Source organism: Anomaloglossus baeobatrachus, chromosome 6 (genome assembly GCF_048569485.1).
Source record: "Anomaloglossus baeobatrachus isolate aAnoBae1 chromosome 6, aAnoBae1.hap1, whole genome shotgun sequence".
Classification (NCBI taxonomy): Eukaryota; Metazoa; Chordata; class Amphibia; order Anura; family Aromobatidae; genus Anomaloglossus; species Anomaloglossus baeobatrachus.
In genome coordinates, this window is record NC_134358.1 from 533,676,545 (window position 1) to 533,694,180 (window position 17,636).

A 17,636-nucleotide genomic window follows, 5' to 3' on the forward strand; every position below is an offset into this window, starting at 1 on the left:
CGATAACACCAAATGTAACTCACCTGGTCCCCATTCACACCCGAGACCTTGTAACACTAATGAGTCACATGACACCGGGGAGAGAAAGTGGCTCATTGGGTACTATTTGGCCACTTTCACTGTTGTTCTTCAGAAATGCAACAAATATGTGTTTTGAATATTTATCATGTTGGAAAAGTACACGTCTGCCAAAGGCACGGAGTGATGGAAACGTCTTCTTTTTCAATATAGAGCAGTACATCTGTGAATTCATGATATCATGAATGTCATGTAGCTCCCCGATGACAACAGCACTCATGCAGTCCCACATAAGGACACAGACACCACCTGGTCTCACTGTAGGTACCATGCATTTTACTTTGTCCTTCTCACTTTTGCGACATACCGGTTTGAAACCATCAGTTTCAAAAACATTTTATCATGGTCTCCTCACTCCAGAGTATGGAGTCCCTGTAGTGTTCATATTTTTCAGAATGGAACCTTGCGGATTGTAGATGGGATATTTTGTGCGTTGGCTTTCGGAGAGGCTTCCTTCACGGACAACACCCATACCTGCCTTCCCTCTGGAGTGTATGTTACATTTTGTCACCGAAATCACTTAGTTCTGTTTGCCTTTCTACTTCTTTAACTAACTGAAGGGATTTTTTATGTTAATTTCCCTCAACCCTTCTCATCAGAACACACTTCTGTTTAGGTGTTAACTTACATGGTCAGCCTGGATGTCTCTCTTAGATAGTTGCAGTTCCATCTTTGTTACATTCTTGTATCACTTTTGCTACAAAATTCTCACTAATAAGAAACACTTTGCTGATCATCTTGTAGCTTTCACCTTTCTTGTGTAAGGAAATTATTACTTTTTTTTCCTCAGGTTATGTGACATTTCTCTTCCATGTGGTGCCATTGATGATAGCATGAAATAGGAACAGGTTTTCTTTAATAGTAAACTAGTGGACATGATTTACCTGTGGTTGGATTCTTGTTAGTTAGAATTTTGTAGTAAAGCATTGCTCCTAAGACTTTCATTGGGATGTACTCATTTTTGCAACATGGTCTTGAATTAATTTAAGAAAATTAACTTTTTTGGGTTTGCAGAATAACAAATCTCATTTGTAATCAATGATCCACATGTGTGGGAATATTTTGTACTATGGTTTACCATAGAAAATGTGGGTTCTGGAAGGAAACTAAAGGTTTTCCGACAAATCTATTAGGGTGCAGTCGTTTATGTAAAGTACTGCATTTATTAACTATTTTGGCAAATACTGTTTAATACTTTGCTAAACCAGTCGTGGTCGTAAGCTCGGTTTATAGCAGCCGAGCGGCGGCATTAAACGATTGTCTAATAGCTTGTTTAGACGGGCAGACCGCGCTCCATATGTGCACAGAACGTTTAGTAATTCTTGGTTCTGTACGCGCAGGCGGCCATCATTCTTGGCAACGCAGGTCCTGTTTACACTCGTGCTTCCAAGAACAATGATAAAACAAGCCAAAAGATGATTTTTCAGTACACTTCATGATTATGGAGAAATTAACGTTCTTGTGAATCATGTTCTATAAATGCAACTTTAATAGGTTTTTCCTTAAAGCGACACTTGTCAACAGGACTGGTAATAAGTGGCTCCAAACTTTGGGCCCTCTATTGATCACAGAAGTAGTGGGATGCCATGTCTACTGTTTGATAGAAGTGGTGGCCTAGCATGTTTGCTACCAATCTATCCAAAGTCTACAGGTCTGGCAGAGAAGGCTGCGTCCTTACTATCTCAACTATTCAAAATTAGGACATAGGACCCCTTTTTCTATACTGTGTGGGACCCCAGCCATCCTGTGGTTGGTTGGGTGATGAGGACTTACTATACAAGCCATACTCATACCATTAATAATTCAACTTGTCTTGCAAAAAAACAAGCTCTAATTGTGGTTGCGTCTAGAAAAAAAGTTGAGTCTCCGAAGGCTGGGATTGGGAAAAAAAATACAACCTATTCGTAAAGGCAAAAAATGGCTGCGGTGGCAAATGGTTTAAAGACTGCAAGTAGAGGTCCTGAAAATACTAAAAACCTAATTTAGATAAAAGTTTTTTTTTTTTTTTTGCAAAACAATCAATATCTTATTTTTATATTTGCTTTGAATAATAATGTCTTCAGCTTCGTGTTGGCTCTAGCCAAGGTTCTGTTGGAGCCGGTCGGAGAAGGTTGGCATTTTCCTTCAGCAGCATTTATTCTCCTTGTAGATGATAATGATTGTAATAACCATTGACAATTGTGAGCCATCCTTCGGCAATTACAGCACTCGCGCGTTTGGCCAGGTTCTTAAGGTCTAAAAGCATTTTGAGGGTAAAATTTCCGCATTTTAAAGGACTATGCTTCACCATGTAAAGACAAAGTGGTGTCTCCAATACATCCCCTATTCTATGGAGGAGGTGCACTGAAACCACCAGTAATTGGTGTGCACACGGGAACCGTAGAAAGAATTTGACAAGATTGTAGTTAGTTTTAACCCCAGGTTTCCAGATAACTACCTATAAGTCATGTGTATCATTTTTTTTTTAACAATCAGGTGTTACTTTAATATATTCCTAAAATGAATCCATCAGTGAGTTATAATTCAGAGGCTACATAAGAAAAATAATCTAGACGTCCAAGAAAAACTGATTTAAAGGGATTGTCCAGGATGTTAAAAAATAAAAATCCTCAGCATAGATAATGTGGTAAAAGAACATTGCTGTCAAATTCCCACCTGTGCTGTTGCAAGTTTTACTGATCCTTTAAAGGAAACCCACTCCCCACTGATTTATATGAGCATGTTGCTCTTGCAAAGACAAGTTCATCGTTGTTTTAAGCTAGCCAATCTGTTCCTCAGTTACTGAGGAATCAATGTTTGTATAGATATAAATGAGGCTGAAATTCTTTGGCCATGTCTTGCACCCTCCCCCAAGTTTCCAGCTACCCGTACTGTCGCCCCTTTCCTGCCCGCGCTCCGTTGCCCCTTTCCTGCCCGCGCTCCGTCGCCCCTTTCCTCCCCAAGCTCCGTCGCCCCTTTCCTCCCCAAGCTCCGTCGCCCCTTTCCTCCCCAAGCTCCGTCGCCCCTTTCCTCCCCGCGCTCCGTCGCCCCTTTCCTCCCCGCGCTCCGTCGCCCCTTTCCTCCCCGCGCTCCGTCGCCCCTTTCCTCCCCTCCGCACTTGAATGAAAGTCAGTCCCACCAAAAGCACATCAGCCTTGTTTGTATAATCAAATGGCGATTCTTCGCTATCGGAAGAACGGATTGGCTAGCCAATTGTAAGGATGGACTTGTCTTTGCAGGGGCTACATGTACATATAAATAGTTTGGAGTGGAATCCATTCCCTTTAACTGTCCCTTGGGGATAACATGCTAACTCTGTGCACATAACACGTACTGCTAATCTCTGGTCTCGGAGGTCTGGTGCCGTCCATGTGGGCAGCAATGCTGGGGAGTGATTGGCTGCAGTGAAATATCTTTCTAGGGAAGACTACGGCGCTGTTTGTGGGCACCCTACACAATGCATAAATATAGGAAATGTGGGCACCATACAGGCTCGGTTACACTGCTTTGCTGTGCACATGGGGCCTTTATGTGGATAAACACTGAAGCTTTTCTTGTAGAATATTGAATTCCGTAAATGAGTAAATCGGATCTCCCTGTAATGTTCTGTGAGATTTCAGAGCATTTCCTCCTGTTTAGATGTGATTAACACGCTCTTCTCTCCTGGCATTATTGATGTTTATTTCCTGGCCGTATTCTAAAAGCTGCCAATGGTTTTGTTGCCCTAGGTACGATGATATCCTTGTTAATGGCCTCCCGGATTGGCGACAGCCTGTGTTCTATTACAGGCGGGTGAGGAAGATGAGCAATGCCGAGCTAGCATTGCTCCTGTTCATTATTTTCACAGTGGGCCATTATGCTGTGGTCTGGTCCATCTACCTGGAGAAGCAGCTGGTGAGTATTCATAAGAAATGGGAATTAAAAAGAAATCATTATTTCTAGCGGTCTCTCCATTTTATTGCATTAGGGGGGATCTATCACCGGAAAATGTTTTATGTACCTTTTGTACTGGGGTTCCTTGGCACACAGCTATTGTGCTATTTTCCTGGACTTTCAACTCCTATTTTTCTTTTTAAATATACTTCTGTATATGGAAGAAATGTGCATTGCAGAAATTTGCTCTTAGATTTTAGCCTGAAGCGTAAAGAATAGGTAATACCTCCTGACTGGGCTGGTCAGTGCCCAGGTATTCCTGCTGTGTAGAGGCCACATACACTGTTTTGGCATCTGTCAGGTTTACAGGGGCTTATGGATATGACTGAAATGAAAGGAGCTTTGGGAATTCAGGCTAATAACGAAAATCAGGTCAGAAAAGTAATAATAATTAATAATAATTTTATTCATTTATATAGCGCTATTAATTCCACAGCGCTTTACATACATTGGCAACACTGTCCCCATTGGGGCTCACAATCTAGAGTCCCTATCTGTATGTCTTTGAAGTGTGGGAGGAAACCCACGCAAACACGGGGAGAACATACAAACTCCTTAGAGATGGTGTCCTTGGTGGGATTTGAACCCAGGACCCCAGCGCTGCAAAACTACAGTGCTAACCACTGAGCCACCGTGCAAAATCAGATATTTGCTTTATTATGAAAAGAGTTTTCTGTAATGAAAAGTTAGATGTATTACGGTTTAGCCAATGCTTAGATGATAACTTATAACGGAATACCCCTTTACTTAAAATGTTTGCCTTAGTTTCTTCCCGTAAGCATCTGCTTCCTTCTTTCCAGGAGGCGGTGCAGTCCTGAAGATAGACTATTCATAGTCCCAGTATGGCCAAGCTGCCAGCCTGAACTGTGGCCCTGTCCGAGGCTGTTATTGCACCCGGAGGAGCACAAGGGATAGCTTACAAGAGGTTCTTGCCTAGGAGACCTGCCACCTCTGGCGTGGTCAGTAGCCTTGCCAACGAGCTGTACAATTACAATTATAAAAGTTTTCCAAGAATGGAATTTTAATAGAAAACAATTTGCAAAGTTAATTATTTTTACAAACACTTTGCAATTTTACCAATCTAATGTGATGACAATTTTTTAATTGCCACACTTGTGTCCATCTCTAGGGACCCCCACCGATTTGCCAGAATTGGTATATGGTTCTCACGATTCCCCCAAAGTCTTCAAAGCAGGAGGAGAAAAGGAGTTAATGCCGCGCGGTCCGCCAGAAGAAGATATGTAAATGTTGATTGCTAACCTTTTTTATTCCATAGGTCTACGCGTTTCGAGGTATGAAACCTCTTCCTCAGGACCAGAATATCAACCGTTGTTGATATTCTGGTCCTGAGGAAGAGGTTTCATACGTCTTCTGGCGGATTGCGCGGCATTAACTCCTTTTCTCCTCCTGCTTAGAAGATTCATCCACGTGCAGCCGCGGCAGCCGACATTATCTCATGCTATCTGTGGTGGTTGTGACCCTTCACAACCTCATTTGGTGAGTGTATAATATTATATATTACTCGTTCATTTATCTGGTAAGACCCTATCAGTGCTTCTGTTTTCTAGCTTGATTCCCCCAAAGTCGAAAGAGCATGGGTTTCACTCCATAAAGTCTGCAGCACTGAAAAAAAAGATCAAAAGGCTGTGCTCAGCTATTTCCATCAGTGCCATAGACTATAGCAGCAAGGCACACTCATGGCTAGTGCTCCATTCTCCAACTCTTGGTGACAATCTTATAATTAGGTGATTTGGGGGGGTGACAGTACGCACATATCCTTCATTCTGTTGATCAGGAGTAAAGCAATATACACTCTTTTATATCACCTACTCACTGGCGATAACTATTCAATTAGTGTGAGTCCTTCTAGCACCACAGCTTTGGCATATGGAGTCTTGTAAAAGCAGTTGTCTTATTATGTTAGATGGGTAATATTGCAAAATCCATGTTAATTTAAATGTTTTAGAACAGTGGGATTATTCATTTTGTTGGTTAGTGCTCATTTTCTTGGTTACTGGCCACCTCTGCAGTCTGTCAGTGGTGGCTGGTAACCTAAGCATGGAGCACAGAGCTTGCAAGCTCTTTGCTATACTGTTTATAAGTGGATCTGACCAGCTTTACTGCTCCTGCACTCCACCGATGCTGCAAAGGTAAAGCTGCCTCTGCTTCCGGCATGGGATAAAATACAGTTTGGGCCAGTGGCGCATCCAAGTCACTGGTCCCAAGGGTCATTCTTCAGGAACACACCTCCACCGAGAAGTAGGAACCAGGGGAGTGGTGTGCTGCTTTTTAAAATGAGACAAACCTTTTAATGGTAGATGTTTCATTTTTTTCTCCCTTTTGGTTAAGGTGCACGAATCACCAGGATTTTCTTATATAAACTAAAGCCAGTGCTATACTGGCACTTTCATGCTGATTCTATGTATACCTTTAGTTGTCAGCTAGGATGTATAGATTTTGAAACACAAGCAAATAAAGTTTGTAAAATGAGCAATTTTTTGAATGACAGCAGCTGCTGATCAGCTGATAACTGGGGTAAGAAAAGTGCTGGCCAAAAGTATTGGCACCCCTGCAATTCTGTCAGATAATACTCAGTTTCTTCTTGAAAATAATTGCAATCACAAATTCTTTGGTATTATTATCTTTATTTAATTTGTCTTCAATGAAAAAAAATAAAAAAAATGTCATAAAGCCAAATTGGATATAATTCCACACCAAACATAAAAAAAGGGGGTGGACAAAAGTATTGGAATTGTTTGAAAAATCATGTGATGTGTCTCTAATTTGTGTAATTAACAGCCCCTGTAACTTACCTGTGGCACCTAACAGGTGTTGGCAATAACTAAATCACACTTGCAGCCAGTTGACATGGATTAAAGTTGACTCAACCTCTGTCCTGTGTCCTTGTGTGTACCACATTGAGCATGGAGAAAAGAAAGAAGACCAAAGAACTGTCTGAGGACTTGAGAATCTAAATTGTGAGGAAACATGAGCAATCTCAAGGCTACAAGTCCATCTCCAAAGACCTGAAAGTTCCTGTGTCTACGGTGCGCAGTGTCATCAAGAAGTGTAAAGCCCATGGCACTCTGGCTAACCTCCCTAGATGTGGAAGGAAAAGAAAAATTGACGAAAGATTTCAACGCAAGGTTGTGCGGATGGTGGATAAAGAACCTCGACTAACATCCAAACAAGTTCAAGCTGCCCTGCAGTCCGAGGGTACAACAGTGTCAACCCGTACTATCCGTCGGCGTCTGAATGAAAAGGGACTGTATGGTAGGATACCCAGGAAGACCCCACTTCTTACCCCGAGACATAAAAAAGCCAGGCTGGAGTTTGCCAAAACTTGCCTGAGAAAGCCTAAAATGATTTGGAAGAATGTTCTCTGGTCAGATGAGACAAAAGTAGAGCTTTTTGGGAAAATCCATCAACATAGAGTTTACAGGAAAAAAAAAAGAGGCATTCAAAGAAAAGAACACGGTCCCTACAGTCAAACATGGCGGAGGTTCCCTGATGTTTTGGGGTTGCTTTGCTGCCTCTGGCACTGGACTGCTTGACCGTGTGCATGGCATTATGAAGTCTGAAGACTACCAACAAATTTTGCAGCATAATGTAGGGCCCAGTGTGAGAAAGTTGGGTCTTCCTCAGAGGTCATGGGTCTTCCAGCAGGGCAATGACCCAAAACACACTTCAAAAAGCACTAGAAAATGGTTTGATAGAAAGCACTGGAAACTACTAAAGTGGCCAGCAATGAGTCCAGACCTGAATCCCAAAGAACACCTGTGGAGAGATCTCAAAATGGCAGTTTGCAGAAGGCGCCCTTCACATCTCAGGGACCTGGAGCAGTTTGCCAAAGAAGAATGGTCTAAAATTCCAGCAGAGCATTGTAAGAAACTCATTGATGGTTACCGGAAGCGGTTGTTCGCAGTTATTTTGGCTAAAGGTTGTGCAACCAAGTATTAGGCTAAGGGTGCCCATACTTTTGTCTGGCCCATTTTTGGAGTTTTGTGTGAAATGATCAATGATTTTATTTTTGTTTCATTCTCTCTTGTGTTTTTTCATTGCAAGCAAAATAAATGAAGATAATAATACTAAAGAATTTATGATTGCAATCATTTTCAAGAACAAACTGAGTATTATCTGACAGAATTGCAGGGGTGCCAATACTTTTGGCCAGCACTGTATTTATTGTGATTCCCACCCCTTGTCCGTCCGTCCTCCCCGTTATTTATGCTAATTCTATTATAGAATCGTTTTACAAAGTGACTAGAAGGACCTGTGCTGATGTCAAACCCATGTGACCAGAAGCCAACATAGCTGATACCAGGAAGCAACATTATTTTTCTGTTGGCTGAGGCCCCGCCCCTTCTGGTCACATGGGTATGACATCAGCACAGGTCTTTCTAGTCACTTACTAAAACGATTCTATAATAGAATTAGCATAAATTACAGGGGGAAGGATGGACAGGCGGGGGGGGGCAGGATTCACTATGAATACCCACCCCAGCTATCAGCTGATCGGCAGCTGCTGTCATTCAAAAAGCTGCTAATTTTACAAACTCTACTTGCTTGGGTTTCAAAACCTATACATCCTAGTTGACCACTACAGGTGTGTATAGAATCAGCCTGATAGCGCCAGTATAGCACTGGCTTTAAGTTATGTAGGAAAATCCTGGTGATTGGTGCACTTTAATAGGATTGTTTAATCTACAGACCCTGCTCAGAGGTCTGATCTCTGTTTTGTGAGATTCTTGCAGCTTTTGTACCCAACATAAGGGATTTCTATATTACTAGATGCTAAACCTTGAGCATGGCTGCTGCACATGTTGGCCTATTGGGCTTTCGATAATCGACTCTTTACTTTTCACAAATAATCACTATATTGAAGAACTGCTTGTTTTTTTAGGATGAGCTGCTCAGCAAAAAGAAAAAAGAAAAAAAGAAGAAAGCTGGAGGAAAATCTTTGGAAGAAGTGAAAACTAATCTCCTGGAAAAAAATGATCGGTAAGATTTGTCATTTCTGTGCAAAGACTCTTTCATGAAGATAAATGTGGATTTCTGTGGACTCTTAGGCTATGTGCCCACGGGCGCTCGTACCTGCGGATGTATCCGCAGGTACGAGCGCATGTTTCCCGCAGCTGCCCGCTGGCGTCCGCAGCTATTTTTAGCTGCTAGATTACAGCGGAATAGAGCTGCGGGAAACATGCGGAGATTCATGCGGCTTACCTGCGGACGTCCCGGCCTCTTATCTCCATAGCGGAGGGCCGGGACATCCGCAGGTAATTCCGAATGAATAATTGACGTGCAATTATACATGCGGATGCCTACATCCGCAGCATGGTCGGCAGCCGCACTTTCCGCAGCGTGGACACAGCACTCCCCATGTCCCATAGGATAACATGGGTAGTGACTGTACATGCTAAAACCTGCGGATTTATCTGGAAAATCCAGAAAAATCCGCAGGTTTTCCGCGGCAAAATCCGCAGAAACAAGGTCCCGTGGGCACATAGCCTTATGGATACATTTTTGTGTCATGATTGGGGTGTATCGGGAGTCTCTGCTGCACTCTGGATATGCCATACGTCTTTCTTCAGTATACCCCTTTAAAAGGATGACAACTGAGACAGTGGCATGTAAGGAGCTTAAGGAGTGCAAAAAATTAAAGTAATAATTTTGTCCCAACAGCTCTGTCTACCAAAAAATAAGAAACCTATGGTGACCCAAAAAAATATTTTTTTTTTGTGCAAAAGTAGCAAAGCCTGTTGCATTGTCGTGATCGTTTTGACGTGTCAAGAGAACATGGCAATTATAGTGAGTGGTGGTTAGAAAAACAATTCACAAAATATAGAATTGCTGTTTTTTTTGGTTCATTTTGCGTCTGAGTGTAATAAAAAGTGATCAAATAGTCGCATCTACCAGAAAATGGCACCAATTAGATTGTCACACACAAAAAAAAAAAGCCTCATACAGCTCCACTGATGAAAAAATGGTGAAACCATTAGCCCTCAGCCAAAAAAACTATTTTTTTTTTTTTTTAGTGTATTTATTGTACAAGAGTGGTAAAAAAAAAAAATAAACCCAAATCTGGTGCTGCCAAAATCGTGTTAGCACTCAGAATTGAGTTAACGCTTTGTTCTGCAAATAGTGTAAAATTAAAAATGCAAAATAAGTGACATAATTGCTCTTTTATTAACATTCTTTACTGTAAGGTCTGATAAGTCTTCAATGTACCCGAAAATGAAGCCACCGACAAACACAACTTATATATGATAAAAAAAAAACCCCTCATATGACGGTCGCAAAAAAAAAAAAAAAGCAATGTGACCGTGAAAAGTTGGAAAAAAAAAGTCTCAAAAACTAAAACGGTCTGTGCCTCTAAGAGGTTACCTTTTTTATTGGAGTGGATTTTATGCATTAGGCTATGTGCTCACAGTGCGTTTTTCGCGGCGTTTTTGCGCGTTTTTAGGGTGCGTTTTTGGCCTCAAAACTGCATGACTTTGCTTCCCCAGCAAAGTCTATGAGTTTTCATTTTTGCTGTCCGCACACAACTTTTTTTTTAAGCTGCGTTTTTGAGCTTGGAAAAAAAAATGGACATGTCAATTCTTTCCTGCGTTTTTCTGCGTTTTCCCCCCATGCAATGCATTGGAAAAATACAGCAAAACGCAGAGATCAAAACGCAGTCAAAAACGCACCAAATCGCGGTAAAAACGCATGCGTTTTTTGCCGCGTTTTTTTGACGCATGTGCGTTTTTGTGCATTTTTAAGTGGCCAAAAACGCAGCGTGTGCACATAGCCTTATGTGTACTGTTGCCCTGCTAATATAGTAAGACCATGGAGACACTCCCTTTGTATTGGAGCTGTGTGCAATATATTGTTGGATAACTTTTTTTTTTTCCCAAGACTTTTTGCTAATCGAATTTCAGAAGTATTTCGATAGTAACCAAACGGTGACCGCCACTTACGTAGCGATACAGATGGCGGTGATCCCGTGATTTACTCCAGTACCCTTTTTCCTGGCTGTGTTATCATATGCGCTGGATCTAATATCTTTTCTGCTTGTATCTGCGCGCACACTGAAGACTTTTAGCGCCTCTACAGGCGCGAACACTTGGAATACCGCCATGTAAGTTTATAAAGTCTTTCGCATCCACTGGAAAAAAAATCCATATTTTTGGCTACAGATAGGTCTTATTTAATGCTGGAAACTAAAACTATAATGATCGACCTGTAGTGAAGATACATGGATTTCTGGAAACTTTGTGGTGGCCGCTAATCAACGTTTATGATGAAAGCCGCTACCGGATAAATTTCTGCTTTGTTCCCAGCCTCGCCCTGTAAACTTGGCCATGTAGAAAGCCGTATTTGGCTGATGTAGAGCTTGGTGGGTAATGGCATTCGATGTCCTGAAAGATAAAACCATTTTTCCTATTGACTTTTCTAGAGAATTAAAGCATTTTTGAATAGCTGGCCCAGCAGGGGCAAGAGCTGGATCAATGGAAAGAGGAGATCAGAGGCCGTCCTGCCTGTTCTCTATTCTGGTGACATCAGCCTGTAATGCTTCACTGAACTGCTGATGACATTAATGTTGTTTTAAGACATTGGCTTGTTTGTGCAGCTTTCCAAACTAGTTATTTCAGTATTGATTTTAAGGCCTTCCTATAATGACTTATTGAGACTTTTGGTTAGAACGTCCTATATGTAAACGTGTGCTGGATGCCCCAACCAGATCTGCGGGTGGAAGATCCGGGTTAGCTTTTTTATTCTGTTGATTTGGTTTGTTATGCTGTCCAGTGTTTGAGAGAGTCAAAGGAAATAATGGAAGTCTACATGATAAGGACTCCAGACAGGAATAACGGAAACCCCACCACAAAGAGTGATGTGGCTCATCTGCAATAATGCCCTCTTTCACTCGCTTTCTCGCTACCCCCCTCTCACTTTCCCGCTACCCCCTCTCTCTCTTTCCTGCTACCCCCCTCTCACTTTCTTGCTACCCCCCTCTCTCTCTTTCCCGCTACCCCCCTCTCACTTTCTTGCTACCCCCTCTCACTTTCTTGCTACCCCCTCTCTCACTTTCTTGCTACCCCCTCTCTCACTTTCTTGCTACCCCCTCTCTCACTTTCTTGCTACCCCCTCTCTCACTTTCTTGCTACCCCATCTCACTTTCTTGCTACCCCCTCTCTCACTTTCCCGCTATCCCCTCTCTCAATTTCCTGCTTCCCCCTCTCACTTTCCTGCTACCCCCTCTCTCACTTTCCTGCACCTCCCTCTTGCTCCCCACCTCTTGCTTTTCCCGCTCTCCTCCCTCTCTTGCATTTCCCGCTCTCCTCCCTCTCTTGCATTTCCCGCCCTCCTCCCTCTCTTGCATTTCCCGCTCTCCTCCCTCTCTTGCATTTCCCGCCCTCCTCCCTCTCTCTGCTTTTCCCGGTCCCTTCTCTCTCTCCGCTTTTCGCGCTCCCCTATCTCTCTCTCCGCTTTTCCCGCTCCCCTCTCTCTCTCTCCGCTTTTCGCGCTCCCTTCTCTCTCTCCGTTTTTCGCGCTCCCTTCTCTCTCTCCGCTTTTCTCGCTCCCCTCGGTCTCTCCGCTTTTCCCGGTCCCCTCGGTCTCTCCGCTTTTCAAGCTCCCCTCTCTCTCCGCTTTTCCCGCGCCCCCCCACTCTTCTCGCTTTTCCCATCCCTCCATCTCTGTTTCCCTGCCTCCTCTCCCTCCCCACTCTTTCTCGCTTTTCCCATTCTCCCCCTCTCTGGCCTTTCAGCTCACTTGACACCCCTCCCCCCCATCATCTCACTCTCCGTTTGTAGGTCATGCCTGTACATTAAGATTACAATGGCCTTTGGAGTTTTTGTGATTTCCTCCAAAAATGGCTACCACATTACTATTATTATTATTATTATTTATTATTATAGCGCCATTTATTCCATGGCGCTTTACAAGTGAAAGAGGGTATACGTACAACAATCATTAACAGTACAAAACAGACTGGTACAGGAGGAGATAGGACCCTGCCCGCGAGGGCTCACAGTCTACAGGGAATGGGTGATGGTACAATAGGTGAGGACAGAGCTGGTTGCGCAGTGGTCTACTGGACTGAGGGCTATTGTAGGTTGTAGGCACACCACATGTGCAGTATTGCTTGGAACCAGTGCCCAAATTCTCCACACGGGTGATTGAGTGATTGGGCAGGGTCCAGGTTGTGAGCCTGCTCTAGAAGCATAGGGGGCATTCTCCGTATAGGCCTAGGACGCCGCCTGCTCTTTGTCATACTTACAATTAAAGTCTATGTGTTTGGTTTCCCAGTGCTTCCTATTTATTGCTGCAGATTATTAGATTTTTTTTTCTTTATTTTAAAGAGCTATCGAAAAACCACAATGGCGGGATTTACTTCCTTTCAAGCTGGGTGTGTGGTTTTATCTCACGGTCAGATCGCTGCCTCAGCTCTTCCAGGTAAGCGTCAGGTCAATGCTCGCCGCTCATGTCTGCCTTTCCACCCTCTGTAGTGGGAAAATTAAACAAGCTCTTTTCGGGTGGGCGTTCCTCCACGTTGCTATGTTGCTTTCTCGGATCTTGAGGTTTCACGTCTGGTGTTTCCTATATCTATTTTTCCATCTTATAAAGCACCGGTTCTGTTGTGAATTATATGCATTACGTTCGGGGCACGTTGTCAGCTGTCATTCTTGTAGTTATATCCTTCATATGGGAACGCGGATGATACCATGCTGTAATAATTCTCACAACAGGTAATAACAGGCTGTCCAGATGTAGACAACAGCGCTGCTATTCCTGATAGGAGGCCGACACCAGCGAAGCTGATATTGATATAAAATTGCTATCGAGCTGATGGAGGAAACCTGGAAATGTGCTAATATGGATGGGATATTTCACATGAAAAATGGGGATTTCATGCATCTGACTAATATCGGAGTTATAGCATTTTTTTATTTGCATTTATTAATTGCGTTTCTTAGTAAGCAATGCACAAAAAGTCGGAAAAAGAAGTGTGCGGTGAACATTGATCGGATAGTTCATAACTTTCTGATCAGGACCCTTCCGACCCTGAGAACGGGGCTCTGAAATGCCCCATTGGGCGTGCACTCTTCTGCTCCATTCCGGCAGGGCATTTTAGAAACCCCTTTTTGGGATCGTTGCTTGGTCTCCAAGCTTGGGATCACTGAGCGCCCCAAAGTTATGCTCCAGCCAACGGAACGTGGATAAGTTGTGATTGAGAGCCCCTTTTAAAATCGGCAGCATCTCAAGTCTGTGCGTGAAATTCATTGCATTGCTAAGGGTCGAAATCTGCAGCAAAATCGTGACAAGATCTGCATGTAACTTGTTCAGATTTTGCAACTTGTTGGCTTAATTTTGTGCATTCAGATTGTCATTGAATGTGTAAATGTGCATTGAACATTGATAGGATAGGTGTAGGTGATAACTTTCTGATCAGGACCCCCTCAGACCCCGAGAAAGGGGCTCTGAAATGACCCATTGGGCTGTGCACTCTTCTGCTCCATTCCGGCAGGGCATTTCAGAGACCCATTCTCGGAATAGTTGTATGGTCTCCAAGCTTGGGATCACTGCGCGCCCCAAGTTATGCTCCAGCCAACGGATCCTGGATAAGTTGTGATTATTGAAAACCCTTTTAAAATTGTTAGGTCTGTGTGTGTGAAATTCATTGCGTTGCTAAGGGTCGAAATCTGCAGGAAAATCACAACAAAATCTGCATGTAACATGTTCAGATTTTACCGCTTATTGGCCATCATTTTGTGCATTCAATTGTTCAATAAATACAGAAAAGGAACTGATGGAATGGCGATCTCTGCCACTCCCATAGAAGTGAATGGGAACCATGGTCACCCACGTGCAGCACTGCTGCATTTGCTCAGAGGTTCAGATATGAGACGGCTACAGGCATGACTGTAAGTGTAAGCGAAGCAGATGTGAATTTCTCACTTGCAAGATGTTGAAAAAGGTGCGTTATCCCACTTGTCACTCAGAAGTGAGACATCCTCCTGATCAGAAATGCAGGGGATAATATTCGGGGTGTTAATGGAGGAAGGGAAGGCGTTTTACCTACTGTTCACAGTCTGATATTTCTGTGCTTTACTTCAAATAATTATTCAGGATGCAAAGCAGTTTTATGTGGAGTACCAGGAGAAGAAGCAGAAGGAGAAAGAGGAGGCGGAAGCCCAGGCGGAGATGGAATCCATTATAAGTAAGTGGTGAGCCGAGCGCCTCGGTGTATGGGAGCGACAGCCGAGAAAGCGGCTGCCCTAACTCCTCTGGCAGCAACCGAAAAAAAGGATCATCCGTGGAATTTGATCAGTTCGTCAATATCGAGGAAATGTTTTAAAGCACCCATACACATGAAATGGGGTGCCAAAATAGGCGGGTTTGAATGGCGCATGGCTAACGTGTATGGAAGCCTTTACTCCGCTATTCTTTCAGTTTAGCTTTACTCCAGAAATAGTACTGGATATTTGTTTTGGGTTTTTTTCCTATTTCAGTGCCCTTTTAATTACAAGCAATTCAATGAGGGTCTGGATCACCCAAAACTCCGAGAGGTGCACCGATCCACAGACAGGACAGGCTTCCTAGCTGTGTGCTCCGGTTTGCTTAGGGTTTTGGTAGGTTTGGATGTTTGGAAGGGACCTCAGGACACCCTTCCCCTCCCCCACCAATCTGCTTTTAATAAGAGCACTGAAATATGCAAAAAAGCACTATAAAGGTTTAGTTACCCTATAAGGCGGGGCCACATGGGGCACTAGTGCGATCCTCTCATGACACACTGCTCACGCTTGCAGCACAGCAGGAGCCGAGTGTCATGCGAGTGTCCCTGCGACTGAGGTCTGACTGTGTGAGTGGACCTCAGCTGCGGGGAGCGGGCCGGCACTGAGGAGGGGAGGGATTTATCTCCCTCTCCCCTCCGTAGCCGGCTATTGCCATTCTCGCTCTGCACTCGTGGTACACCGGTGTACTGCGAGTGCAGTGCGATTTTTCTCTCGCCCCATACACTTGAATGGGTGCGAGAGAAAGAGTCTCGCATTACACCTGCAGCATGCTGCGATTATTTTCTCGGTCCGATTAGGGCTGAGAAAATAATTGCTCATGTGCGCTGACACAGGCTAATATTGGTCCGAGTGGAATACGATGTTTTATCGCATTCCACTCGCACCATTTGTCTTGCCGTGTGGCTTATACCTAAGGCAAAGTTCTCACGGTGAGTGTTCAGTGTGTTTTTAAATTTCCTCACCAATTAAATAAACAAAAGTTACTTGGTTTTTTATTTTTTTTTTTCATTGCATTTTTGAGTGCTTTTTTTTTTTCTACTTTTCTTCCAGTTGCACTTTTTATCTCCTTTTTAGCAGGTCCTGTTTTAAAGAAACTGCATTGTCTTGGACACTTTGTATTACTTGACTGGATAAAACTTTGATAAAACCATGTTACAGGCATTTTCGCTGCAGATTGCATTCATGGATTTACTGTATTTTTTCGTCTTATAAGACGCACCCCAAATTTAGAGATATAAAAGGTTAAAAAAAAAAGTGGGGTCTGTCTTATACTCCAGTGATGGGGGGAGGCAGTGGTGGTGGAGCAGAGTCACAGAAGGTAAGGGTGGTGCTGGAGAAGGGCGATGCTGCGGGCGCTACGGTGGTGCTGTGCTGGCAGCGGAGGCTGTGCTGGCTGTGTGGAGCAGGGCGGTGCGGCGGGTGTCCCAGATGCTCTGTGACAAACCAAGATCTCTTCTGCGCATGCGCCACTCGGATGCCATTTTCCTTAAGTCTGCTGCTGTGAGATTCATGAGCCGTAGGCGGCATGTGCGCAGATGAGATCTTGAGCCAACAGACCCATCTGCGCATGCGTCGACTGTGGCGCCACTATTTGAAGCTCGCACCACCGACAGAGCATCTGTGACACCTGCTGCACCGCCCGCTCTATAGCAGCCCACGCAGCTCACACTGCCAACAGAGCATCTGTGATACCCGCTGCACCACCCTGCCCCACCGCAGCTCGCACAGCCCCCACCTCCGTCTCCTTCACTGGGATCTGTCAGGTGCCAGCATTGTCCGCTATACGACATGTACGGAAATTTTTCACTATAAAACTAAAACCGCAATGCAGATGTGACTCCAGACTAAAGCTGTACAGTGTGTTTGGAGGTGAACCGGCGCTCTACACAGAAGTAGCTTGAATGAGTTCTTTCATTTGCTTTATGTTTGCAGAAGAGAAGAAGCCAAAAGTGAAAAAGCCGAAATCTGAATTTCCTGTCTATTCAGGCACTGATTCTAATTTTGGTGCTTACATCCCGTCGTATGATCAAGGCATCAGCATCGAGGACATTGAGGAGCAGATGGATGACTGGTTGGAAAATCGGAATAAGATGCAGAGAAAGAAGGTAGGACTGACCAAATTATAGCATAATGTGCCTACCTGCGTGTAATGGGTGTTTACAGATAAAGGAAGTCTCAGTTTTTGGAATCTGTCTATCATTATATACCTCTGCGCTGACCATGGCACATTTGGGGACCCAAGAAAAGCCCCATAAACTGTATTGAAGGGATTGGTGGCTGTCCTCTTTTCAGAAGAGTGGTCCATATTGTGCGTTCTTACCTTCCCTTGGCCCAGTGCCCCGTCTTCCTTCTGCTACTGAAGTCCTG

General features: G+C 43.8%; 1 protein-coding gene across 1 annotated transcript in view; it reads left to right on the plus strand.

Annotated features, from left to right (window-relative positions):
- The window catches only part of DNAJC1 (DnaJ heat shock protein family (Hsp40) member C1), a 129,032-nt gene that overhangs the window by 69,105 nt on the left and 42,291 nt on the right, over window positions 1–17,636 (plus strand). The window contains exons 4-8 of the mRNA XM_075315572.1: window positions 3,786–3,951; window positions 8,894–8,991; window positions 13,335–13,428; window positions 15,103–15,193; window positions 17,202–17,374. Of these exons, the coding sequence (XP_075171687.1) occupies window positions 3,786–3,951; window positions 8,894–8,991; window positions 13,335–13,428; window positions 15,103–15,193; window positions 17,202–17,374 (622 nt within the window). The remainder of the gene's footprint in view (window positions 1–3,785; window positions 3,952–8,893; window positions 8,992–13,334; window positions 13,429–15,102; window positions 15,194–17,201; window positions 17,375–17,636) is intronic.